General features: G+C 42.8%; 1 protein-coding gene and 1 long non-coding RNA gene across 4 annotated transcripts in view; one reads left to right on the top strand and one right to left on the bottom strand.

The window, feature by feature from the left end:
* The window catches only part of LHCGR (luteinizing hormone/choriogonadotropin receptor), a 119,893-nt gene extending 93,207 nt beyond the window's left edge, over positions 1 to 26,686 (bottom strand). For all 3 annotated transcript variants that reach the window (XM_042981350.1, XM_042981351.1, XM_007084717.3), the window contains exons 1-6: positions 26,523 to 26,686; positions 7,770 to 7,841; positions 5,763 to 5,837; positions 2,753 to 2,827; positions 587 to 661; positions 421 to 498 (exon numbers count right to left, since the gene is read on the bottom strand). In XM_042981350.1, coding sequence (XP_042837284.1) covers positions 421 to 498; positions 587 to 661; positions 2,753 to 2,827; positions 5,763 to 5,837; positions 7,770 to 7,841; positions 26,523 to 26,686 — 539 coding nt within the window. The remainder of the gene's footprint in view (positions 1 to 420; positions 499 to 586; positions 662 to 2,752; positions 2,828 to 5,762; positions 5,838 to 7,769; positions 7,842 to 26,522) is intronic.
* Positions 1,767 to 7,409, top strand: LOC122237313. Its single transcript, XR_006215713.1, has 3 exons — positions 1,767 to 1,880; positions 6,527 to 6,576; positions 7,051 to 7,409. It is a non-coding gene; the product is annotated as an uncharacterized LOC122237313 (long non-coding RNA).
* Positions 26,687 to 27,961: the final 1,275 nt, after the last annotated feature.

The following is a 27,961-nucleotide window of genomic DNA, read 5'->3' on the forward strand; positions in this document are numbered from 1 at the left end:
AGGCTTTCTCGATCAACTATTCTACCTACTTGGAGAATATCTTTCCAAACTCTTCTCATTTGAAACTTGAAATTTCTGTGCTCTTTGCATGAGGGCAGCCATTTCCCTCCAGGCTGTCTCTTCCCAGCTTTAGAGCATTCCAATGATGCAATGAACAATTTCATCAGTTGGAAATTTGGTCACTGTAAGTCCTCAGGGTCCATCTCATTAACTTTAAACTGAATGGGTCAGTTGGTTGTTGTGTGAACGCATGACCCAGCTGTAATCCCATGCAACTACTCTCACCCTTAGCATTTTAGGTCATAAAGACTTACCAGTGAATGAGGAATGTGGTAAAAGATGAGAAAGAGCTTACCTCAAGCTAGAAGTGAGAATAGCAGGAGCCTGTATGGCAGAACGTGAATCTGGGAGTTTACTCACAGTGTTATGGATTCGTTATTCATCCCTTGAAAAGCATTTCCTGGTATGGTGGTTATGTGTAAGTTATCACAAATTTCCCTTGAGGAATAAAATGAGAAATATTTACTTTCCAAATTTTAGCTTCAAATAGGAAACTGCTATGCATAGCAATCAGTCTGGTACTTACAGAATGAAATTAAATTCGGAGGAGAAGATCTTCGTAACATCTGGAAGCTCTTGGATGCCTGTGTTACAGATGCTCCTGTGATTGGGGGCAGGGTGGGGATGTGGGCAGAGAATGAATAAAAGTGATTGTTATTAAGGCATAAAGGTAAAAGCAGTAGAAAGGCACTTTGCAAAGACTATTTTTAAATTAAAAAAATAGTGAGTTTGACTTTATTGGTAGCACTTTTAGCTGCTGAAGGTTGTCAGAATTTTAAAGCCCCTAACACTATGGGAGAAGTTGCTGTAAGGCTCCTATTTAAAGATCTAGGGGCTGGGACTATACTTTTACATTTATGTTTTTCATTTACATTTTCTTTTTCATTTACATTTATGTTTCCAGCCTGTCTTTTCCTATTGTATCAGTTGCATTTTTCTATTGTATTCCATTCCATTCCTTTTCGGTAATTTGCTCTTGATAGTTCTGGAAAGCATCCCTCTACTTTTGAATAGGTTTTAACTCAAAGATTTTAGGAATATTAATCTCCATGTGAGAGATCCATATCCCTCATTATTAAAAATCTTTGTTTTTTATTTAGCTACCTACTGGTTCATGGAGTTTTTTCTTATAACTTATCGAAATCATTGAACATTCTTTTGGTTATTGGAGCTACTCAAGACTCTTCTTCCTCCTACCTTTTGTTTAAACTTCAAAGGAGAGGGTTCAGTGATAGGTTAAATTGAAGGATATTTTATTACACAAGAGTGGGACTCCTTTAGAGGAATCCAGGAATCTGGATTGCCCCTGAGTTTTTTTTTTTTGGGCTGCGGGGCTCAAACTTGGATGCTTAATTGACTGAGCCACCCAGGCACCCCTCCCCTAAACAAGTTTTAAATTCACCTATCATAGACTGAAGAAACTGATATGAACTGCCTGGCACTCTGGTGGCAATGGAAGAAAGGGAGCCAGGTTTCTCTTTGGTTCTTTCTGATTCTCCTTCTTATCTGTAATTCCAGACTACACTGAATCCTTGCCCTGTTTACGGCTAGTGATGGCAGTGCAGCTTAGACAGCAATGTGTACTGGGGTTGGGGGAATATCACTCTTCAGGGGGGTAAAAAAGGGACTATAGCGGGCAATTTTGGTTCTGGGATTTTCTTATGTTTTTCCCAATGTGGTTGATACTGCAGATGCTTATGTCTCCTGCAGACCATCAGAGGCCTGGAAAAGCAGAACACCTGGGCTGGGAATCATCCAGTGTTCGAGTTGCCAAAGGAGCCATGCTAGTGCCTGCAGCAGCTCCTGGAGGAGGCCCCAGGGTGAGACTGTACAGATGGCATGGAACACAGACCCAGAGAGATGTCCTTCCTCCCTCTCCAATTTTTTTTTTTTTGAGGTGGTGGGGGTTGTGAACTTCCATCTTCTGAAGATTTTATGAAATTTAACTTATCAGGAAAAAGAGTGAGACAGAACATCTATGTTAGAGGGCTTTAAATTTTTCTGTGTGAACAAGTGATTGGTTGGCATGTGAGAAGATCCATAGTGATCAATTTATAGATTGTATCAAGTTTCAGGAATTTTGATTTTGCTGGCAAGGCAGTGAGTCTGCTGGGTTATAGTGGTACTCAATTTATAATTGTAACTAGTAGATTTAATAAGATTTAAAGGGAAATAGAAATAGGACATAATGATTTCATTTACATGGCACAACGCCTACTTCAAGGCAATACTTAAAAAGTTTTTACTTATTGAATAAATGAACAAATGAGGTGAAGGAATCAATAATTCTTCACCAGGGATGGGTGTCAAATTAGAATTGCCTTTTCCACTTTCATCTAAGCTCTATCTCCATCATCATCTCACCTTAGTTCCTGATTTATCCTTTTCTCTAAAGTGTCATGACCCCCCCAACCCCACTGTTAGTTTTGAAAACCATTGCAAAGGGGGTGATATTCTTCTCGTGTGTTTTTTGGAGAATGAAAAGGTCAGGAGCCGGTTAAATGGATTTGGAAGCACCCAGCCTGGTGGCTGACAAGAAATGCTGATTAAATCTTAATCAGAAGGCTGAAGGCAGACATGCAAATCCTGCTAAGTATATAGTTAAAAAAATTCTTTCCAATCTTTTAATTGTTTTGACTTTCATCAGATGCCCAACTTCCCTCCCAGTTTCTCAAAAAGGAGAAATCCTCACAGGTATTTTAACCGGGGCAGATTTCTAAATGCTCCAGGCTCGATGTACACCAGGTTTTTGGTGTTCTGGATCAGTCTGTAAAGAGAGAGGCAGCAGTTTAACAGATGTGTATTGTTTGGAATGCACAAGACCATGGTCACCAGAGGATGCTGGCTGAAAACGGCACCAACAAAAATCAAGTGACTTTCATAGGTTTGAGAGGAGCTCCTAAGAGCCTGGGGATGGAAACTGCATGGTGGGACCCAAATGGTTCTTGCCAGGAAGCTCTGCTCTCACCCTCTTGCTGGGGCAGGTGTAAATATCATAGCTGGCAGCCTGTTCCACCCCACTCTATGAAGCAGCACCAACTTCCAGGACTCCTGGCCAAGTTGGTCCTGCCCTACAGTGGAGCCCACACACTAGGGGGTGATGGGAGATTCCACTCCCAGGATGGATGAGCAAATTGGCTACTCTCCCTTACAGGCAAACTGGTCCTCTTCGTGTTGGGCTGTCAGGTGCACTGCCAGTTATCCAGATGGGCATTCAGTCTTTGGATCAATCCAGGGGCTTGGATTTGGGGATTTTATACCCCTTCTATAAATAATTTGTTGTGTGGTGATGCCCAGCCTCCTAACTTTCCTGAGTTAGTGTGCCCTTCCATAAAACTAGAATAATAATATGCGTTCTTCCTACCTCAGAGGTTGCTACGTAGTGAGTAATAGAATAGGTAGAGATAATGTATGAGGCTAGGCCTTGTACAGTATGTAAGTACAGCCATAACTCCACGGTGGTTGCCCTTCTCCCTACTTCTCCAGTGACTTTGACCCTTTGAGAAGTAGCCACAGTTGCCTGTCTACTTTGGATTAAATAAAAGGCCAGTCAATGCCTTTGATTCTCTTTCCCCATGCAATGACCACTCAAAGAAATGATAATTGCTCTAGTTCTATAGAGAAAATATAGTGTATTGGTTAGGTAGATGGGCTCTGGAGTCAGCCTGGTTTTATCTTGGTTTTACTGATTATATGACCTTGGTTACATCATTTAAAGCTCGGTTTCCTCATAGGGTAGTTTTTGAGGAGTAAATATGTGTGTGTCTGGTTCACAATTACTGGTTAACAGTAATTGTTAACCAGTGTTAACAGTTATTATTATAGTTGGTGAAATCAGGGTGTTGAATGATTTGTATCTAGTCACACAGTTGAGAAGTAGTACAACTTGGAAGTGAACTCAGTTTTTCTGACTCTGAGACTAGTGTTCATTCCCCTTTACTATAGTTACCCACCATTGGTGCCTGTTTCCAACTTTTATGTCTGTTCAATTTCTTTAGAGGTGAGTAATGTTTTGTTGTAATTATTTTTACAACAACTTAGTCAAGCATTCATGGGCCATGTGGGTAGGATGGAAGGAACTTTTATCTCTTAAAGATTTTTGGTGGTCTGACCTTAAACCACTCATTCAACAAACATTTACTAAGCACCTACATGTGTCAGGCATTGTTTTAGGTACTGGGGATACAGCTGTGAACAAAAAGAGCCTGTATGGAGCTAACATCCTAGTCTCAGGGCCTTCCCTGGGAAAAGTCCGTAAGTTTTCCGTTAGAGCATTTTATTTTTCTTTCTGTTGCATCACGAGCAATTTATTTATCTTAAGCTGTTCTGGTGGTTCACAGTATAAGCTGTGCTTCTGTATCACTTGGGAAGTCTGTTAAAACTACAGATTTTGAGGTCTGGGATAGGACTGTCATCTATAATGGTAATGACCTTCTCTCTCCTCCCCCAACTCCCAATTCTACTTCATACCCAAGCCCAGACTATAAATCTACATTTATAGTATTTTAGATTTCCCCATAATTGGTTGGTGAGTTAGGCTCACCTCCCTGACTATAATGTCATCTCCTGGGGAAGATTTGTATTTTACCTCCTCTGTATTCCAGCAGCATGTGACCCCTGGTTGGACATGTGGTGGGTACTCACATACTTATCAATCAATTATTCTCTTTAGATAATTGCTAATTGGACCATTCATAGGGAGGCCTTGTAGTGTAGTGGAAAATGCATAAGCTTTGGAGAAAGACAGGCTGGGGTGGAATCTCATCTCTGCCATTGTCTACGGTGCCACACTGGTCAAATTACTGACCCTCTGAACCTCCATTCCTCCCCCTGAACAAAAGGGATAATTACCCTACTTTGCAGGGTGGCTGTGAGGATTCATACAACCTTGAGGAAATAAATGCCAGGCACAAGTGTGCAGAAAATGTTTGTGGCTAACATCCTTCCCCTTCCCTTAACTTTCAAAACTCCTGTGCAGGTGAAGTTTGTACAAGCTCAGGTTTGAGCCAAACAAGGCAGCAGAGAAGCCTGGCTTAGGAGTTACACGAACCAATTTCTAGCCCCAGCTCTAGCACTAACTTGCTGTGTGACATCAGACAAGTCAGTTAAACTCTTTGGGTTGTAGGTTCATCATCTGAAAACTGAATTGAGCCAGTCTTCACCCATCTTTTTTTGTAAATTGGAGGAAAATGATAATTTGGAAAGAACTCTTTTTAAGACTCAATTCTAACACATCACAATAAGAATAACAAACACATACACATGTCCCACACAGGGCTTTTACACGGTTGGTTTCCAAGAATCATTTACTGATTAAATGAAGATGTCCAAACAGTCCCCAATGTACTAATTCATGATCTCTAAGCTCCCTTTCAGATTTTCCCACTACCCCAAGTACTTCATACCCTCCCTTCCATAAGGTAAGAGCTACTTGGCAGGACTCCACAATGTCAATTTTAATTTCCAACTTTGTGTTCTGATGTTTCAGAGTTTATACAGCTCCCAGGGAGAAGCAGTTGTCACCATGGCAACCTTCAGGCCACTGCAGTGAGAGAAATTAGTGCCTGCCCAGACCTAGTAATTGCTGCAGTCTTTTCCTCTTGGATTCCTAGCAGTGGATGCTTGAATACAAATACCGAGTAGGCTCCAGCCAGCGAGGGTAATAGTGTACAGCAATAAACTATGTGTTAGCTGATGCTTACATTTCAGACAAATTGAGGAGGTTGTCAAAGGCATTAGCTTCTATCTTTTCCAGAGAATCACTCTGAGAGATTTCACTAGGGGAGAGAAAAAAAGGGAAGAAACATGAAAGAAATGACCATGTCTGCATAATAATAAGCTATGGGTGTGACCCAACAACTGGGGGCTCCAGTGGGATGCCTTAAGTTGTCCTCCTATCATCAAGTGCTGCCATCTCCCTTTAGAAGCACTGATGGGCATCTGTAACCCAGGTGCTGTTGAAATGCGGGTTTCAGTAATCCCTGTTTATGTGACAGGTTTTTTTTTCTTGTTCATCTTATGACTCAAGAGTCACAGTTTGTTAGAAGTGGACAGGTCTTTTGAGGAAATCTAGTCAGATTCCCTTGTATTACAGCTTTGGAAATTGAGACTCAGAGGAGAGGCAAATAGTGCTTATGGGAAGGCTCAGGACCGGGATCTGGATGTCTGGATTCCCAATTCCATCATTCTAGTGAGGTTTTAATTTGGGTTACATTCATTGTTTCATAACTCTTTACCCTTTTCCCAAAATCCTGCTCTGAGGTGATTGCGAGGTGGTCAACTTCCGCACGTAGTGTCCTTTTTAGGTTGTGTCTATTTCTTTGGCTGTTCTTCTCATTCTTTTAGCAAATTGAGGACAAGGAGTATGTCTTGTTCACTTCTGAATCTGTGGCAACTTGATATTGTCTGGTACATAGAGTATCAATGAATGAATGGATTAATGGATGGCTTTTTTTTTTTTCTAAAGACATGAACATAAAGGGCCCAGCTTTGCCGTATACCATCTCAAGCATGCAGGTAATATCAATGTTACCCTAAAATTCCACCATAAGCTACCATTTGCTACCAGCTGAGAAAAAAGTCTCAAATTCACAAATTGTACATTTGAGTGTTTCTAAGGTTAACATTCACTGAAGCCTTCAGACTTCAGAGCTTTAGCCCACAGAAAGGCTGAGCCTAAGGCAGTTAATGTCTTTTATGAGCAACACAGTAATGGATTGTTGCTGGACGGATTAATTTCATTCCTACCTAATGGTTTGTTTATTTAGCTGTGGCTACTTTTCTCATGAGGAGGTCTTAATGCATTAAGTTATCAAAGCTCAACATTTAAACTTGGGAGCAGAAGAATAAGGGTTAGGCTCAAGGAGACTGACATCTATGTCTTGAGGAATCATTTTTAATGTCCCCATTGCGTATTAGTACCCTAAAGAGCAGTCCAAGTTTCCCCAAGGAGCTAGGATTGATGATGCTGTATCTTCATCTTCTTTACAGATGTAAATCTGCTTCAAAAGCCCAGTGAATTGTTAAGATCAGAGATGCTCTTTAGGAACTAAATGGCCTTTGAGGTCCTTTCACTCAGACTAATGTTAAGGAGGATTCTGGAATACTGGACTCCTGAGAAAGTTCCCTCTCATGCATGGTGCCTTATGCCCTGGCAGCTGAGAGCCAGGGAGAATGGGTTGAATTGACATCTGACAGAAATATGAGATCACACTGTATCATCAGGTTGCTTTATACTTTTGATAAAGGCCTTTTATCAATACAGCTCTAAATACTGTGTGTCTGTCATACACATCTTCTATTTTAGGTATAAAGATTGTCTTCTGATGTACAATAAACCTCCAACACATTTTCTTCTGTGTGGGTGTTATCTAAAAATGTGACACAAGGGAATAACTGCTGTAGCAGAAGGAGGATTTTTATGATTGGAATCTATTTTCTTTTCTATGTGAGAAATTTATCATCACTTATCAAAATGCATTCAGTTCATTGAAGCAAGGTTAATTATCTGGAACTTAATGACTCTTGGAAATCGTACTTTTCTTCAAAGGTCCCTAGATATTATTTGTATTATAAAGATAAAAATACTGGGGTTTCTTGAACACAATTTCTCTCCTAGAAGAATTATCCCCTTTCAACTATGTTTTCTCTTACAAAAGTTTTAATTATTCCAATTATGAATGTCTTTTGGTATGTAGTATCTTACTTACATTTTTACCACCTCATTAAGTCCTCTGAAAGCTTGAGATGGGATTAGTTTGATAGGGAGATAGGTGAGTGATCTAGAAAAGAAAAAAGGAAAGCCAAGAGTTTAATATTTAAGACTGGGTACCTTTCAAGTTCATGAATGTATGTGTGTGTGTGTGTGTGTGTGTGTGTGTGTGTGTGTGTGTGTCTACAGTGTTCCAGACACTGGTTTCAGGTGGAGAATTCTAACTTACATCAATAAAGAGATGTGCCATAACTCACTCTTGGTCTTTATCAAAGATATTTATTTTATATTAAGATGCTCAACTTTGGGATCAGACACACTGGAGTTCATATCTCCACAGGTGATCCTGAGGATGTTATTTAAGCCCTCTATTTCAGTTTCTTCATCTATAAAATTGGAATAATAATTCCAGCTTCACAGGGTTGTTACAATTAATCAAGATAAGCCATGTAAAGAACAGGGCTTGACACCAAGTAAATAGTTGATAAATAGTTCTAGGGTGGCCCCATTGGCCTGGTTGGGAAGATGGAAAAGAAACTGTCTGGGGTAAAGTAAAGAAATTACTGGTGAAAATACAGTTGGACACCAGGCAGGCAGGAGAAGGAAAGATTCACTAGGAACATGTTCCTATTTTGATCCATACCATCTTCCCCAGGTAGCCAATTTCAGTTTCCTCCCAACCAGAGCAGTTGGCTGCTATGGTTCAATCACATGGGCATCTCATGCCATTTTGGGAGAACATCTATAGACCATTTCCTTCAGGCACTTGCCTATATCCAGAGGAACAATCTAAGCATTCTGGAATAGAGATAAAAGTTATATGTTACCTAAAAGTTGAGAAAAGAGCAATTATTCAGCAATAGCAAAAGCAGAACGGGATGATATATGTGCGCTAAAGGAACACCATGTTCAGATAGCTCAGAAGAAAGTGTCTGCAAAGCAAGAATGAATGTTCAACTGATATTTATCAAGCATCTACAATGGTTGAGTGTTTTGGCCCAAGCATTGGCAGAGAGGAGGTGAGGGGACCAGGACATTTCAGGTGGGAAGTCAATGTCAGGAGTATGAGAGTGGAGGTGGGAGATGCTGCCTTGCTTTTCACGTGTCTATGAAGCACACTGTCTTAGTTGCCAGGAAAGAACATCTTCTGCATCATGAGTGCATTTAATCAGTGAGCTGTCTTGCAGTCTCGGAAGGGACTTGCTATGGTATAAGGTGCTATATGAGCAGTGCACACCTGCCTATAACCTTACAGTCACACAATGGTATGAGTTGGGTATTTCCCTTCGATAGCAGAAGAACTAGATCACAAAGAGATTCAGTAGCCCAAACAAAGTAACATGAGCAAGTAGACTGAGCCCAAAATGTTCTTTCTATGGTGAGATATTGGGCCAAAGTATGTGATTCCTAACCCAGTCCCTTTCTACCTCCCAACTTTACTGAGGAATAACTGACAAATATAATTGTATATATTGAAAGTGTACAATGTGATGATTTGATATACAGATGCATTGTGGAATCATTACAGAGATCAAAATAATTAACATATCTGTCACCTCACATAGTTAACTCTTCTTTTTTGGGGGGCAGGAGGTGAAAAAACTTAAAATCTACTGTCAGCAGCTTTCATATATATAAAACCATATTGTTAACTATAGTTACCATGCTGTACATTAGATAATCAGATCATAGTCTTATAACTCAAAGTTTGTGTCCTTTTAGAAAAACATTTTTTTAATGTTTATTTATTTTTGAGGAGAGATTGAGAGAGTATAAGCAGGTGAGGGCAGAGAGAGAGAGAGTGAGACCCAGAATCTGAAGCAGGCTCCAGGCTCTGAGCTGTCAGCACAGAACCCAATGCGGGGCTCGATCCTACAGACTGAGAGATCGTGACCTGAGCCGTAGTCAGATGCTTAGCCAACTGAGCCACCCTGGTGCCCCAGAGTTTGTGCCCTTTGATTTATATTTCATTTCCCCCACCCTAGCCCCTGGCAACCATGATTCTCTTCTTTGTTTCTAGTAAATTGACTTTTTTTGGTTTGTTTTTTTGTTTTGTTTTAGATTTCATATAAATGATATCATACAGTATTTGTCTTTGTCTGGCTTATTTCATTTGGCATAATGCCCTCCAAGTTGGTCTATGCTGTCACAAATGGCAGGATTTCCTTCTTTTTTATGGCTGAAAAATATTCCTCTGTGTGTGTGTGTGTGTGTGTGTGTGTGTGTGTGTGTGTGTGTGTGTATTTACCATTCATCCATTGAAGGACCCTCAGGTTGTTTCCATATCTTGGCTATTATGAATACTACTACAATGAACATGGGATACAGAGATCTCGTAGAGTTCATGATTTTATTTCCTTCTGATATATACCCAGGTAATCTATTCTCTCTCAGTGAGCAAGGTGGAGGGACAGGCATTGTGACCTTGTTTCTCTTGAGAGGAGAAATGCCACACTCTCACAATTTCTCCTGCAAAACAGCTTACCAACAGTTCCTCTCCAGGGGCTAATGCAAAGAAATTTCATTTCAGAAAAATACTTTTGCTCAACAGTCTCTTAGAGATGGTGCAACCTAGAAGAAGTAATCCAAACTGGGTCCTTTGATTTTATTCTTGAAGACAGTCCCACCAAGCACATTGTTCAATACCCAAACTTATTTAACAGGGCATCCAAGAAGAACAGGGACAGTGGGGGGAGAAATCTTCTTACCATGGCATGTTTGCTTCCTATATTTCTTCTGGAATCATGTCCGCTTGGCTTACTGATTAAAAACACAGTTTTATTGCTCTCTGCACTGCCAAGTCAATAAATTTCCAGAAGAGAAAGCTGTATTCTACTGTACCCCATGCAACATCAATAAAACTGACAGCCAAATTCTGATTCCAGAATCTTTATTGCTGGGGATAATGCAGTGCAGAACATATTTTGGAGAGTGTTTACATAAAAGCTTAAAACGAACCCTTCAGAGCTGTTTATTCATGCAAATGGAAGCCAGAAGCTGGAGCCTCTCAGCAGGCAGCCTCCCCATCCAAAAGGGAGTATAGTGTGGTTCCCAGGAGAGCACTTGGCTCAGATTTGACCAGGGAGGTTGCCTGAGCTTTTGATTGATGTAGGGATGAGGGATGAGGAGCAAAGGCTGGACAGAAGTGAGAGAAGCTGTAGCTCATGCACTGACCGTCCCCAGTGACTACAGAACAGCCCTGGTGCAAGATGAAATTTTGCAGTTGACGTTGATGCTGCAGCTCAGGAAAGGCAGTAGTGATGAGAGTAAAAATAAAGTTCCTACCAGAAAGGAGCCACTGAGCAAACAGTGGGTAGCTGTGTGGATGTGACTGGGGGGAGGAAGGGGCCTGGGGGCCAGAGAATGGGGAGACAGGTGAGGTGACGCAGGTGTACTGAGCTTTTGACGCTAGATGTGTTCTCATGAAGTGAGATGCAGAATGTGGTTCCATGAATCCAAAGCTGTTTTTCCCACTGACTTATATTTTTATTTTGGAAGTGTCATGTCTTTATTCCTGATTCATCTTCAGTTGGCAGCAGTTTCTAAGCATTCAAAGGCCTGTCTCCTGCATTTAAACGTTTGTTCATGTGGCCTGTGGTTGCCAATAACCATTTGAATGTACTCCCTTTGAAGGTGCTTCTTTCTCTGATGGGTGCTTTTATGAGGCCAGAAACTTTTAGCAATGTGAACAACTGCCTCCATAACCCTGCAGTTCTATTCCTGTATACACCCCAGAGAAATTCTGACACTGATACTTACGGTAACCTATGTAGGGATTTTCTTCATGGCACTGTGGCATGGTGGGGGGTGCGGGGTGTGGATGCAAACCGAGTGTCTGTTACTGAGTGAGAGAATGGTAGTGCACCTAACTAACAGGTCAGCAGTTAGAAGCAGGAGTCTAAAGGCACAGAGAACAGACTGTGTGGACCTTAGAATCATGGTGCTGAGAGCAATAAGAAAGTAATGATACGAAATCCTACTTGCAGAATTAAAATACATGCACACTAAACATTAGACATTTTAAGGGAAAACACCTAAGCACATATTAGGATGGTTGCCTATGGCGAGTTGAAAGGAAATGAGAGAAGGGGGTAAAATAAATAACTGAAAACAGTGACTTTGGATGGACTGGTGATAATGTTGCTTGAAGGAAGAAGTGTGATTGACTTAACCGTCTGCATCTGAGAGACAAAAAAAGAAAAGTTTTTTGTTTTGATGTATTGAGTTCCCTTTTTTTTCCTTCCCTCCCCACTTCCTTCTTTTTTTCTGTGTTTGAAGTTAGGCCTATATGTATTCTAAGAATTGTGTGAACTTCAGGAACTCTTGTGGAAAGGCCTAGTCAATATGATTTGATATAGAGCAGCAGCCAGAGAGAACTGGGAAAAAAAGACCAAAGGCAAGGACAATTCAACGGCTCTGCTGTCCAGGGTCAAAAAAGGGAATGAAAGCTATTCATAAAGCAAAGACAAATAAAAGAGGGGCAGAGCCTTTTCTGTCTCAGACAAAGAGTGTGACACTTCCAAATGATGCAGCTCAGATGGTGGCAAAGAGCCAGGCTTCTTGGGCAAATGTGAGGTTGAAGTTGCGGGATAGAAAGTTTTCTCTGCCTCCTAAATAGTGAATGAGAAGGAAGTTCATGTCTGTGTGGACCAATCCAGATACTTGTATTTTTTACATGTCACAGCTTGCTTTCTTGCTTTCTCTCTCTCCCTTTCCTCCCTCCCTCCCTTCCTTCTTCCTTCCTTCCTTCCTTCCTTCCTTCCTTCCTTCCTTCTGTCTTTCTTTTTACCATTTAAAATTTTGATTTTTAAATGAATGGATGATACAACACGGTGACACCTGGATTATGGCCAGATCCTATTTTCCTCAAGCACCTGTGCCACAGATGTTGAAACAAATACTTAGACAAGATGGCAAAGTGTGCCTTAGTTTCATCCATTATGAAAACTCCATTTATTCATGAATCCTGTCTGCAAGCCCCCAACCCTTCTGGTTATGGGTTAAAGTTAACATAGAAGCATTCTTTACAACCCTTTAGCATTGGAACTAAGCATTCACTCTAGTTCTGGGATCCTGTGATTGATCATGACTCTGGTGAAGTCCTGTGTCTTTCTGCATTGTCTACACTAAACCTAACAATATTTAGAGGGCAGGAGTACACCTGCAGTATCTTGAGTTACATTTGTTCCCCCTGACCTCATGTTGGTCCTTATTTTTTCCTTGATTCCTTATCCTGCAGCCTGTCTGGTCTCCTCAGAGTCCATCTAGAAGCGGAGCCCCTGACCACCCTTCTTCTTAGTCATCAGATCCTGATTCCTACATTCCTGACTCTTAGAAGACACTGGTAACCCAGAACAGTTCCTAGTTGCTATCTGGTTAGGTTCAACCTGGTATCTCTCACTGCTAGGTTCTGACTTTCAAACTGGGCCCCTGGCACAGATGGAGACTCTGTGCTGAGGCTGCCAGTACATTTGGGTTAGTTCTTGTAGAGGATGCTGTGGTGGGCTGCCAAAATCACCCTTCAGGACTGAGGCACTTATTCCCCCAGAGGCTGGGAGAGGGGGCAGCTTGAAGTTCCTGGCTGAGTTGCTCCCCTGGAATTACCCTCAGCCAAAGATTGCCACGTCGCCCAAGATCACATTTTCTCTCCTGGGCAGCATGCATCCAGTGACTGGCCAATGCAGGGTCCAGGCTTGGCCTCTTTGCCTCAAGGTGGGACTGGTCAGAAGAGCCATCCCACTTTCAGAGCTCCTTCCCATCCACTCTTTCACCTGGGCCCCAGACTCACTCCCCTTCCCAGCCAACCCCAATTGCCAAGTCACCAATGCACTCTGTGTCAGAAATCAGCACCAGGGGACAGTTTACAGATAAGCAAATAGCACTCACATAAACTCAGTCACCTTGAAGAAGGATAATGCCACATTATCAGGTCCTCCTTAATTGTTCCTAGGGCCTCTGGAATACTCAAGGGTGGGGCTTGACACCCTCTGACTTTTTTCTTCTGAGTTTAATAACACAGATGACCTTGGTAGGAGCCCGTTTGTCTACTCACTGGCTTGTTAATGAACCCTCAAAATAAAGTTAGCTGGAGAATTTCAGTGTGGAGGGCTGTGTCCTCCTTCAGTGAAACACAAGATTTAGAAATCCTTGCTTATAAAAACCTATCAATTGGGATACATTTGCATTTTCAAAAGATTCTTTGTTCTACAAAATGATTCCGTGGAAGGTACCTTTAAATAGCAAACTCCCTAGGTGAAGGGAAAATAGAGTTCAATTGACATACTCTCTCCTTTTAAAGATAGGTATTGCATGAAGCCAATTACGACTGTAGGTTCCCCACCGCCCCTTGGTTTTTAAGAGCTTGGATTGCATAAGGATTTCCAGGGCAGGACCACCTTCTGAAGCACACAGGCTGAGCAGGGCCAGAGGAAGATGAGAGCCAGGGAAAATGTCCTGCAGCAATCTGGACTCCCCAAAGACTGGGTGGAGTTCTAGGTCATCTTGTCAGACAGAGCCTTTACCTATCCTTCTGCCCAGCACAGCTGAAGTGAAATATTTTTATTCACTTCCCCCTAATTGTTTAGAAAAGCCATCTATATTATCGATTTAAGAAAGCTACAAACATCCATCTGTCTTTCACAGACAATTAGTTTATTGCTAGAGCTATACACCCTGAATTTTAAAATGCTATAAAATCAGAAGGAGGGAAAAAAGACAGAAATCAGAGACACTCAAAGCCTTTTTGCCTAATGAACTCATTGAAATGGGAGAGGGAAGCATTACTTTATTTAAAAAGAATATTAATGTTTTTGTATTTTTTACATAAGAACTTGTTCTAAATAGAATAGAGACTTAAGAATTTCTGTGTTGTTTTCAAAGCTGCTCAATAATTATAATAACCCTGCTTTCATCTTGGAATGAAATAAAAATGGCTTTCCCCATTCCAAATGATTTTAAATCATTGCATTTTCAAATGCATTGATCTACTTGGTAACTTCATTACTGGGTATGTCTTCATTTATTGGCCTCTTGTCTTCAGCATTTACCTAGAGGGAGCTGAGATGTCAATGTTACCTGAAATACTAAGTCAGTATAGATGGACATGCAATTTGTTCAGTTTTACATCAGAAAATTTGGAATGTTTCTTAAAAGTACATCCAGGGGCGCCTGGGTGTCTCAGCCGGTTAAGCATTGGACTTTGGCTCAGGTCATGGTCTCACAGTTGGTGAGTTTGAGCCCCAAGTCAGGCTCTGCGCTGACAGCTCAGAGCCCACTTCAGATTCTCTGTCTCCCTCTCTCTCTGCCCCTCCCCTGCTTGTGTGCACTCTCTCTCTCTCTGTCTCAAAAATAAATAAACATTTGAAAAAAGCCATCCAGGTGGTTTTCATTGTTTGGCTACTCCTTTAAACACTGTTTTAGACTCAAGTACTCAGGGTGAAAAGGCTCCTCACTTGATAGATGAAGAATCTTAAGAAAACTGAAATGATTTCCCTGAAACCACGTGGCAATTCAGTGGCAAATCTGGACTAGAACATAGGTCGCTTCGTTCCTGTGCTGTGTCCTTCACCAAACAAAACACATCAGTGCTGTTTCTTTGGGGGTTTGTTGATACTCTCTGCTACACAATCCTCTGGTTCTCTGGTGAAACCTAGCCTTCTGATAGAACCATCAGTTTCTTGAGGGATGTGCTCACAGTCTTAAACTTCAAAGATGCTGCTCAAATTCTTGTTCCTCCATGGGACTACCTGAGTGGGTTTTCTTTCTTTCCCCTGTACTCCTCAGCAAGAATGACTACTCAGTTTTTTTTTTTTTTCTTGTACTGTTATTTGAGAATTTACCAGGTACCCTGTATGAATGTTTCCTCTGTTCCACCATTGAACACCCAGTCTCTGGTGGACTCTACCTTCATACTGTCTGTTGCTTCCAGCCTTTATTTCTTTCTCACTGCCACTTTTCTCGGGCATTCTTTTCTCCACCAGACTGTTCCATAGTGCTTGAGTTGGTTTCCTCTGAGCCTATCCTGGCTTTCCCCTAACTGGGCCAGATTAATCTTCCTGATAACTCCCCCCATGTTACTCTTCTTTCACTTAATTTTCTATGCCTTCCCTTTGCCTGTCCATTATCTACAAATGCCTCAGCCCTGCATTCAGGCCCTGCAAATAAAGCCTCAAACTTCATTTGCCACCCACTATTCCTCTCACATAACCCATACACTAAACTTGTGCAGTTCAATCAGGCAGCCACCAGCCACAAGTGGCCACTGAGTGCTTGAAATACAGTTCGAATCAAGATGCACTGTACATGTACCATATACACCAGATGTTGAAGACTTGGCAAGAAGAAGGAATATAAAGTATCTCCTTAATAGATTTTATGCTGTTTAAATATTGAAATGATAATATTTTGTACACTTGGATTAAATGAAACATTTTGTTAAAATTGTGCCATTTAAAAACTTTTTAAGTGTGGCTATTAGAAAATGAAAACTACACATGTGACTGGCATTATATTTTTACTGGACAGTGCCATCTGGATAAATCAGACTACTGTACTTCCTGAACTTGCCCCACCCTTTTCTGTCTTCATTTACACTTTCACATTCAGACACTCTCTGGCACATATACCCTTCTCTGCAGGTCAAATTCTACCCTTGGTTAAAGGTCTCTTTCAGGTGCTATATACTTTATAGAACATGCCTTCATCACCAATTGCATATGCCTTCTCTTTAGAAGCAGCACAGTGGGACAGTGAAGAGTACAGACTCTGGAGCCAGAATGCCTGGGTTCAAATCATAGCTTCATTCCACATCTATAAAATAATATCACTAACTACCCCAGAGATTTTTGAGACTGAATAAGGAAATGTTTATACAATTATAATACAGCATCTAGCACAAGATAAGAGCACAGTAAGTACTTATAATTCACTTAATGTGAAAGATTCAAGCTACCCATGTTGCTTCTAGTGACAACTTTAACTTCCTTGTCAAGGGTAGAGGATTAGTGGGGGTGGGGTAGGGTGGGTTCAGTACTTTGAAATGGACTCTTCTATTTGTCATGGGTTACACTTTATAAAATATCTGTGACTTGTCCCTGACTCTTGAGTCTCTGCTGATTATAGATAAGACACCTGAGAGGGATGGTAGGTATTCCTACATTGTACCTTTCTTTTGGGCTCAGGTATCTCTTACAGGTGTCACCTGATAGCCCTTTAAAAAAAATGATAAAGAACAGCCTTCCATTAAATATTGCAACTCTAGGGGCCCCTGAATGGCTCAGTAGGTTGAGGGTCCAACTTGGGCTCAGGTCATGATCTCACAGTTCATGGGTTCGAGCCCTGCATCGGGCTCTGTGCTGACAGCTTGTTCTGAGCCTGGAGCCTGCTTTGGATTCTGTGTCTCCTTCTCTCTTTGCCCTTCCCCGCTCACACTCTGTCTCTCTCTGTCTCTCACAAATAAATGTTTAAATATATATATAGATGTATATATATAGATGTATACATATATATACATATACATCTATATATATGTATGCATATATGTATACATATATATACATATATATATAGCAACTCTAGAGAGCCACCCTGCAGAGTTCTCATTTGCTCATTCAGTTGGAACCCTCCCGTTGGAAAGTGCAACTTGAGAGACTCTCCTCCAAGACAGACTTTCCAGAGCACCTAAGAAGCTGTGAGGAGTTTATGAATTATACTGTGAACCAAGATTTTCAAGAAGATTCCCTAGATAATGGATTTTCCAAGTCATTTGTGCAACAACTAAATTAAAAATATAAAGCCTCAGAGGAAAATGGTAAACACATCTAAGCCCTTACTCAAAACCCATTTAAAGTTTTCTAAAGACACAAGCAAAATAACCCAATCTTTACCCCCTAAACTGAATTCTTCTAGCAATAACATAACATGACAAGACTAACTCTGATAAATAAAACTACATGTTGAATTCTCCCCAGGGAATGTCTGCATTATCTGTAATGATTTCTCAAAAGTATTTTTTAGAAGCAGAGAATATTATGTTGTCAGGACAGTGACAATGCAGATATGCTTCAGGAAACTCTTCCATTACAAGCTCCTGTTCTAGACACTTAAAAACCTTTTTTTAAAAATGTTTATAATTTATTTTTGAGAGAGAGTGCAAGAGAGAGCATGCCCGAGCATGCACAAGTGGGGGAGAGGCAGAGAGAGACAGGGACACACAGAATCGGAAGCAGGCTCCAGGCGCTGAGCTGTCAGCACAGAACCTGACGTGGGGCTTGAACCCACAAAGTGTGAGATCATGACCTGAGCCAAAGTCGGCACTTAACTGACTGAGACACCCAGGCACCCCCAAAACTTTTTTTTAATGAGCCCATAAAAGCTGGTTGCAACTAAAATACTACATACTTCTAATTGATCTAAGGATGGATTTGAAGTGCCTGAAATTACTGGCATGTGTGCCTTCAATTTTTGCTAACTCCTCAGCTCTCTGGTGGACACCAATTTGTGTGGTGGCCTGGCTCAAAACTGCCCCCCCTTTTTGAAATGTTTATTTATTTTTGAGAGAGAGCTCAAGCAGGGGAGGGGCAGAGAGAGAGGGGGACAGAGGAGCTGAAGTGGGCTCTGCACTGACAGCAGCGAACTCATGAATTGTGAGATCATGACCTGAGCCGAAGTTGGATGCTCAACTGACTGAACCACTCAGGTGCCCCCACAATGTCCCTTCTTTAGAGTCACTTCCTGGCTGGTTGCCTCTGGGTGGAGTGTCTCATTGACTGTGTCCCTATGCTCTTGCCTTAGGGGTGAGGCCTGAGGCAATCAGATTCTCTTTCTTAGGAATTTAACACTTGTCATAGGCAGGACTCCATGGAGCTGCTTCACTGTAAAGGTGGAATCTTGGGAAAAGGGAACTGACCTCTTGCTGCTAAAATGCCACATTCTCTCTGGATCTTGCCCACATCCTTCTACCTCCTTGTTCTTCTATCATGATTAAATATGTCAGAGTTGATTTCTGGTGCTTACAAATGAGAAAAACCTTAATCAGAGTCCCACCTAAGATTTCCTGGGGGAAGTAATCCTGTTCCATTGGGGATCCATAACATAGGGTGTGTACTGGTGGTCAGTGAGAGAGCTGAAGGCTCTTAATCGTGAGTCCCCAGTGGCCTAAGTTGGTGTCAAAGACCAGGACTGAGCTTTTGGGATGACCACGTTGGCCTGGCTGCCACTGTAGAGGTGGTCTTGCAGGTGGTACACTGCAAGGTGTAAAGATCTACAGCTCAAGTGATGCCTCCACTGAGGTTTCTTCATTACTCAGACTAGAAGGGATGGCTCCTTCTTCTGAACTCCTACAAGACTTTATCACCTTCTGCATTTCCCTGCAGTCATCTGAGAATTAGTCCTCTCTCTCCCATGGCTGAAGACTGGGAGGTCTTGGAGGGCAGGGGCGGTGTCTACAGATTCTACAAGTTGTCCTGTACATTTCAGTATGGAGTTCCTCAATGGCAAACAGGTTTGACCTGAGGGTTTTCTGTGTGTCAGCCTGAGGCTGAGGATGGGGAATGGGGAACAGAAAAGACCCAGAATAGGCTCAGACGCTTTAGCTGGAGAGACACGACTAATCCAGTGGAATGATAGAAAACAGCCTATAATCAGGTGTTAGGTGGCATGTTTGAAAGGCAGTTCAGCCTGGCTTGACACGACTAGCCTATCAGACTCCAGGCAATAATGAGCTCTGCTATTTTGGGATTCTAACTTATTCACCTTCCAAGTTGAGAAGACCTAGTGGGTCATTTTCTCTAATTAACACCTCCCAGGAAGAAAACTATTCCATCAGGCCTGCCCCTTGGATGATAGGTAGTTTCTGTTCAACCTCATGCACCAGCTGTGGGTTTGTAGTCTTCTCTGTAGCATCAGATTGTTACAATCATACTTTGTAGTTATGTGGAACCTTTATTTCCCAGTACTTTTGGCTCTGCCATCTTGTGTATCTTCACCACAGTCAGCCCCACTCAGTCATGTCCCTTTTATAGACAGCACAGAGGTTTTATCACTAGCATGAACCCACAGTGCAAATTAGCGAAAGGGGACCTTGTGCTAGAACTCAGGTCTGCCCGGTCTTTGTCCTGTTGATTAATTCACATAGTTTGAGGGCTGTGTTGGACCCTACCTTGTCATACCAGAGCAGCCACTACCCCTGTGGGCTCAGGAATGCTGTCTGCTGCTGCTCATGAGGTAGAATTAGGAACCCAGGAGTCACCTGATTTCATCAGAGTCAAGGAGAAATGTAACGGCAGCAGGGGAAAACAAAACAAACCCTTCATTCCGAAAGTTGAGTTTTACTTATAAATTGGACTTTTCTGAGTTTGGCTCAAGTGGCATTAAAGAGCTGTGGTTCATGACCACACAGAGGGCAGCTCTGTGTGGTTTGCTGGCTGGGAGGGGGCGTCATCTCCCTGTGCGGCAGAAGGTAGGAGTAAATGAGGACCATGTAGAGAAGCTGCTAGAAGCTGCCCACTAAGTCAGAAAGCCCACCTGTCTGGTGGGTGGGATTATTTTAATTCCCCTCTTAAAAAATAGCTGGTGAGAAATTTGCTAAAATCTGCATTAAATATGATTTTTTGCACACCAAAGGGGAGCTGCCAGAACAGAATACATATGCTCCCATGGAGCCAGCCCCTTTGGGTCTGGAAGTGAGCAGCAGGGTCTCTCTCTATCACCATGACTCACGGGGCTTTAAAATCCCATCTGTGAGATCACAGTTATACATGGCCAAGACACCGTCTGGTGCAGCTACAATGAGAGATTACATTTTGGAAAAAAAGCTTTTGTACCTCAGTTCAAGACATGGAAAAGAAGCCAAACTGAGAGGCTTGGGAAGAAGATAGAGGGGGTGAAGGAGAAGAAATGGAGCCCTAAATTAATCGGACTTACTGCTTCTGAAATTTAAAAAAAAAATAAGGCAGAAAAAAACCTCAAGGAATTATTGCTTTCCAAGGGGGGAGCTGGGTCTGATGCCAGAGGAATTGGTGTGTGAACCTTTTTGGCTCTACATTTCCACTGAGATTTTGGGAACTCTGTTGCTTGCTTTTTTAGTGTCTTGCTAGGGGCCATCATTCACTGTCCCCAGAAGGATGATTTTTAAACTAATAAAATCTGGTCCTTGCAAAGCTTCCCCCAAGGAGTCTGTTTATAGGCACAGCCAGGTTTAAGAATTGCTTGCAGGTATAGCTGGGAATGCTGAGTCAGAACTGAGGTTCAAGATCAACCTCTATCTTGGGCTTTTGCTTTGGTTGGGTGTGTGGGAGAAGTGGCGTTGGGAGGTAGGACAAGAGCTTTATGAATTCTGAGATTGATTGATTGATTGATTGGTTTATTGTCATCTGGCCCATCTGCAGGGAAGCTGAGGCAGGGCCAAGCTGTTGTACCTTCAAGAACTTGGTTGGCTTCTCTATGTCCTGTGAACTCTTACCTTGTGCCCTGGACTGGGAACCCATGGGTCTCACTCCAGGCTCTCTGGGTGGTGGTCTCTCTCTTTGGTTTGTTTTAATGGATCCTGGGCTAAGGATGGATTTTGCTCTAATGAGTGAGTTAAAACAAACAAATAACAAAAACTAAAACAATTTGGATGGGACATACCAATATGGGTAAGCTTCTATTCTGGCTTCTCTGAAGCTGATATGTGTACTATGCCCGTTCAAAGGATAGACTGGGGGTCTGCAAAATCTGTAGCATAGATGCCGATTTAACACAACTCCCTCTGCTACCCATAGCACCTCCTCACCTCCCCATCCTCTAGGATGGAGATTTTTGAAATGACATTTAGATGCAGTACATCCCAACTAATACACATTTTTTTTTTTTTTTTGCATTGGTTCATTGTTCCTATTCAGCTGTCTGCTCAGTTTGATATCATAGTAGTTCAAGAAACACTTTGACCATAATACCCATGAAATTTGGGGATTCCCCAGTTGAATAAGACCTCTTCAAGTGGTTCTCACTTTAGCACAGTGATTCAAAACCAAGGGTGGGGGGTGGATTTTGCTCCCTTAGGAGCATTTGGCAAATGTCTAGAGTCATTTTTGGTGGTCATAATTTGGGAGGGCAGTGCTACTGGCATCTAGTGGGTGGAGGCCAGGGCTGCTGCTAAGCATCCCGTAGGGTACACGACAGCCCTCCACAACATGTAATTATTTCACCCCAGATGTCAAGTGTGCTGCGGTTGAGATACCTGCTCTGGCCGAAGAGGTTTATTTTGAATAAATGATTACCTTATGGCAGGGTATATGCAAAAATATAGGTCAGTACAGCGTATCAAATGATGTGTGTATGGGAGTGGGAGACACTGGGGAGAGCTTCATGGGGAAGTGACTCCGAGTCATGATTTTTATTGAATGCCTTTGTAATCAGCTGTCCAAGAATGACTCTGATGGAAAATCTATCAGTCAAGAATTATACATTGGGATTTTTTTTTTCTTTTTGCACAACCCTCTAGGTAATGTAACTATTTCCGATGACCTGTATGTGTTCCCTTAAAAAAAAAATTTCCCCAAAAGCCTGGGAGAGGCTTCAACAAGGAAGGATCCATTCAACTTTATTCTTTTCTACCCAGCCAGGAATCTGAATCTACTCTAATCTGTGTTTCTTCCACTAAGACTCTTCTTCTTATCTCTCCTTAAAGGTTCAGCCCCATAACCATTTGTCCATGGTACCTTCCCTTGCACATTTAAGTCCATAGTAATTGCTCTGCGTCCTGAATTCCTAGACCCTAGTTGCCTCTTTCCCTGCCCACACTGGTCTCTTGCATGTGTTTCTACCTAGATTGTGGGCTTCTCAAGGACTGGGGCCATGCCCTCCTCCTGTTAATTCCTCTACATCATTGAACACTGTCCTGGACCCTGATTTTCACTGAAGGTGGGAGAGGGAGAAGGACATTCAGGAACAATGTCAGGAGACTAATGCCTTCCTGTAACACTGGATTGATAGATACAGCACATTTTATCTTTTCAAAGTCTCTGGCCTGTGTCTTATAATAAAGCTTAAAGTTTAATCTCTGTTCAGTAGGCACAACATGCAAAAAATACATTCCCATTATTATTATTAGCATTTTCTTACTAACAGATTTTTTAGAAGCTGTTTCCATATCAAGAAGATCAACCTTTCTGTTGTCATAGAGACAAAGATCTTTATATAACCATGGACAAGGTGAGAATTTTTTTCCCCCTCTTCTTCCACTTGTCTGGAACTTATAAGACAAGAAAAAGGAAATGTTTTAAATCAATTTTTTTCTTTTACCTTTTTCCCCTCAATTAAAATGAGTGAGCATGTGGGAGGCTATTTTTTGTATCATATTTTAGTTTTTAAATACCTCAGTTTTTAATAAAACATGGAAAGTATAGAAAGATATGAATGATGGAACTGTGCCATTTTCAAAATGTGCAAACAGTGGGCTTGTCAATGACAAACAATTACACTTCTTTTTTTTCCTTGTTCCTTTTTTTTCCCCTTGTTGAAACCAAATAGTGGACTTTACATGAAATCTTATAAGGCAGGACTACCAAGGCCTGGAATGATTAAAATGTAAATTAGCATCTACTGAGGGGCCAATGATGAAGTCTAAAATGCTGTGCTGTACTTGTCTCCTCCAACCCCCAGAAACATGAGTGCTCCCCTTCTTTCTTCAGAGCCAGACCCTGTGCATGACTTCATGCAAGACCACATCTCTCTGGGTGCCTTATTTCATAATTTCAGCTCTCTCCTCTTTATGAACTCCTGATAATTTGTTATCCATAGCATTTTTTTTCTATCTTGTGATTAGTGTTTACCATTTCATTCATTCATCATCAAGAGGATTTCAGTATGATGCTGTTCACTTTTCCTGTCTTCTGCCTCAATGTTAAGTTACACCTTTATCCATTTGTCTTCTTCCCTAGGACTCAGAAGTATCCCTCTCCCTAGGATTAACCCTTCTTCTATGATCTGAGACTGACACTGTCCTCCCACCCTCACTGAGACCTTACTTCACCAAATATCATTCTTCCCCCTCCCTTATGTCTTCAGTCTGTCCTTCTCCATGGATTCCTTCCCTTATTCCTCTTTGAAGACAAAAACAAACTTTTTCTCAATCCTGTATATTTTCCATATGTAGCAGAGTTTGGGGCTTTAATTTGATCATAGGTGCCTTTTGCAATAAATAGGTATTTTGTGTATGTATGTGTGTGAGGAGGCATATGGAGAGGGGAAGTATATGGCACAGGAAGTTTAAAACACACTTTTGCTTTCTACAAGATTATATCCTTCATGGAGAGCAATATCTTGGTTCTCAAATGTTTGCATGCACCAGACCACTTGGGGATCTTGTTAAAACACCAGCTGTTGCACTACATCCTCACAGCTTCTGATGCAGTAGATTGGGGATGGGGCCCAAGAGTATGCATGTCTAACATCCCAGGTGATGCTAACGCTGCTGGCCTAGGACCACACTTTGAGTAACACTGCCTTAAAGTGACTATCTTCCTATCCCTTCTTATGTATTTCTCTTGGCACATGGATGTTGAGGTCACCTTATTGTGCCCATAGGGTTCTCACCTAAAGGAGGAGGTCATCTCTCAATTAACTGATTCTCAGGAAGCCTTACCTTGTGAGGGTCAGCATACTTGCCAACCTTACATGTCTAAATGTCTAGAAGATGCTCTTGGTGTGGATGCCAAGATAGTGCATGTGAAGGGAGGAAGTTGAGGATTCTCCAGAATCCCTCAGGGATGGCCAAAGGTGTCAGAGCCTGGACGACTAGCTCCTTTTTGGGAGTGGGACTAGCCAGCTTCAGCATGCTAGCATTTCTTCTATTGTGCTTGCCTCCCACCTCTACCCCCAAACCCCTAAAATCTTTTTGAGGGGTTCTAGGCTTCTCTAAACTGTGCTATGGGGCAGTGGGAGAATTTGTTTTGTTTTGTACTTTCCACTTCAGCTTTCTCCAGGGAAGAGGTAGTCTCCGGAGGCCAACATGGTTTGGCAGCAGGAATTGTTGAGAGAGCTCAGTGAAGAGCTGAATCTGAGAGGACCTGGGAATGTATATATGTATGTATGTGTATGTGTGTATATTTACATGTATGTGTGTGTGTGTGTGTGTGTATTTAGGAAAAGGTAATTTCCTAAATACAAAGACAAACAAATATAAAAACACAATTAACAGATGAAGTCCTGTCTTTGCTACTCAATAGCAAAAAGGGACCAAGGCCAAGTTATTCCATGTCTTTGGATCTCAGTTTCTTGAAATCTCTATGATAAGTACTGAGCGAGTGAGAAAGGCTGTTAGTGGCACCATCATTCATAAGAGCAAGAAGGGAGGTTTGTCAGGGAAGGACAAGGGCTGGGACTAGGAAGGCAGCTTCCATGAATCTGTTGATTGATTGAAACAAATTCTTTCAGCATGGTCCTCACCTTCAGGGAATTGAGCTGACAAGATAATTAATGGAAACTAATTAATATAAACCCCTCAGCCTTTAAACTGTATCTCTCAGCTGCAAACATTCCCTGTAGGCCACTAACTCTTTCAGGGGAGAGGCTCAGCCCCTCAGGAGGGAGGGGGGGGGATCCCTGACAGACTGTTTCAGCCCATGGAAGTGGGGAGGGGGGGTTGCCTCTTTCTTCCCCAAGAATGAGATTCCATCACTGCCAATGGTTAGGACATAACCAAAACCTACTTTTGTAGTACTTTTCTTTCCTTTTTTTCTTTTAACAACTTTATTGAGATATAATTCATATACTATAATATTCACCCATTTAAAGTATACAGTGCAATGGTTTTTAGTATGTCTAGGGAGGAGTTGTGCAATCATCACCACAATCTGATTTTAAATAATTTTTGTTACCCCCAGAAGCCACAGCCATTAACAGTCACTGGGCCTTCACCCCTACCTGGCAGCTGTTAATCTGCTTTCTGTTGGTCTGGACATTTCATATAATAGAATCATATAATGTGTGGTACTTTTTCTAAATCGAAGAAAGGAGACACGGGACACTCTGATACACTAGTACAGAAGGCCCCTCCTCTCTTCACCCCATCACTTCAGCAAACCTCTTCCTGCCCCTACTTGCTGATGTATGCAATTCTTTTAACCTCCTTTGTAACCCGCTCTGTAAACGTGGAGGGCTGGGTGGCGTGTGGGAGGCGTGACGTAAGGCACACCTTGATCAGACCAGCAGATTGAAATGCAAGTACGTCTGAGAAAGGGTAGGGCAGTGACTCGTATGCCTACTAAGCGGTACACTAGGGAGGCGGCAGGCGAACCAGCAATCCCAGGCGAGTGACCAGGTCACCCCTTGCCGTAGGGCCTGACCACCCCATTCCTAGTGGAGCACAGGGTGTCAGAGGTCACAGTAACCTTCACCGACCTGGCTAGCACAAAGGTCAAGGCCACTTTCGACTTCCAAGCAGTGGCAGGGAGCAGGCCTTCCCTTGTGGCTTCTGGGCAATTCCACGCCCTTTGCCGCAGCCCCAGTGGGGGAAATCACGGCCCTGGGTCCGCCAGGGGCTGCAGGGGGTGCCAGCAGGAGGGGCCCTAACCCAAGGCGTGGCTTGGCACGGGATGGCAGAGGCAGTCCCCAAGCTTTGCATTCTCATCACTCTAAAAGGTGGTGGAGTTTGACAGGGCGCAGCCTTTTTCTCCAAGCTTCCAGGTTAAAGGAGCCAAAGAGTGGGGAAGCAGAGTGGCCCGGAGCGAGGAGCGAGCGAGGGTCCCGTAGCAGGGCGCCGCGTACTCACAGTAGGGTGAGGCCGGCCCGTGGGCCGGGGCAGCGCAGGGCGCCGTCGGGCGGGCAGCTGCAGGGCTCGGGGCAGTGCGCCCGGGGAAGCGCCCGCGGCGGCAGCAGCAGCGGCAGCAACAGCGGCGCCAGCAGCGGCCGCAGCGCGTGGAACCGCCGCCCCATGGCTGGCGGAGCCTGAGCTCGGGCTGTTGCGGCTGGGCGGGTGCCCTGACCAGCCCCGGAGTGCTGCCCGCGCCCCTCTCCCCGCCCCTTGGCCTGCCCTCCCCCTTCTCCCGTGCCCGCCCGCCCTCCACTGCTGAGACTGTGCTGTGCCTCAACCTGGGGCAGTGGCCTGCGACCCCATCCCCTCCTTTCCCTGCTGCTTTCCCTGGTCGGCCTTGTCCTCTACATCTGCGAATGGCCCGATTATAGGAAGTAGTGTGGTAATGGTGACTGCTTTGGACGAGGGGTAGGGAGCTCTGAGTCCTCACCCTGACTCTGCTGTAACGGAGTGTGAAGTTGGGTGAATGTTGTCACTTCCGGGAACCTCTCTTATTTCATCTGTGAAAGGGGCAGATGGATACTTTGCTCTGCCCAGATGCTTCTTCCTTCTCAGCCCCAAATTCTTTTCCCTTCTCCCCCACCAGCTCTCTCCACACAAGTAATTTCTGACCTCTCAACTTACCAAGCAATTTCTCTGTATTTTTCTTGGTAGTAAGCACTTTCTTCCTTATAGTTATTTGAGCCCGTTCTATATCTATATATCCACTATAGATTGTGACATCCTAGAGAACAAAATCCAGTTCAGATTTATTTGTCCGTTCCTGGCTTCTACATGTTAAGTCTCTAATGAAGATTTGTTGAATGAATGAAAATGCTATGATAATGTACAGTGACTGCCCCACGGAGAGGCCCCTTACAGGGTAGACCCTGTGGCAGGTGCCCTCCCTCAAGTCATGTCTAAGCTTCACAACAAACTAGCAGGGTGTTTGCAACCAGAAAAATGATGTTATGCGACTTCCCCAAAGTCACACAGTTATTAAGTAGTGGAAACTTGTTTGAACTTAGGTCTATCACCCACTTTCTTTTACCAGTGCAAAAAATTACTGTATGATCTGCATACCAAGGATTTAGAAAGGAGACAATTTTACGGTTAACTATGGGAATGCATAATTTCCCTTATTTAATTTCATCATTAAAGCACTTCCCCCTCCCCTGTCTCCCCCCCCCCCCCCCATGCCCTGCCTTACAATGACTCTGTTTAGACTCTGGAAATCCTGGAAGTCTTTCTGGAAGAGGTGGACTTTGAGAGCCTGGAAAGTGTCTAAGACTCTAGAGACAGGAAAAGAAAGAACAGATATCCTTCTTTCTTGTTTGAAAACAGCTCTCAAGGTCAGATGTCTCAGTCACCAGTATGTAGTCTCTTGTGAGTTTTTGGCCCAAGGAAGGTAGATTTTT

Source organism: Panthera tigris, chromosome A3 (genome assembly GCF_018350195.1).
Source record: "Panthera tigris isolate Pti1 chromosome A3, P.tigris_Pti1_mat1.1, whole genome shotgun sequence".
NCBI classification, from domain to species: Eukaryota; Metazoa; Chordata; class Mammalia; order Carnivora; family Felidae; genus Panthera; species Panthera tigris.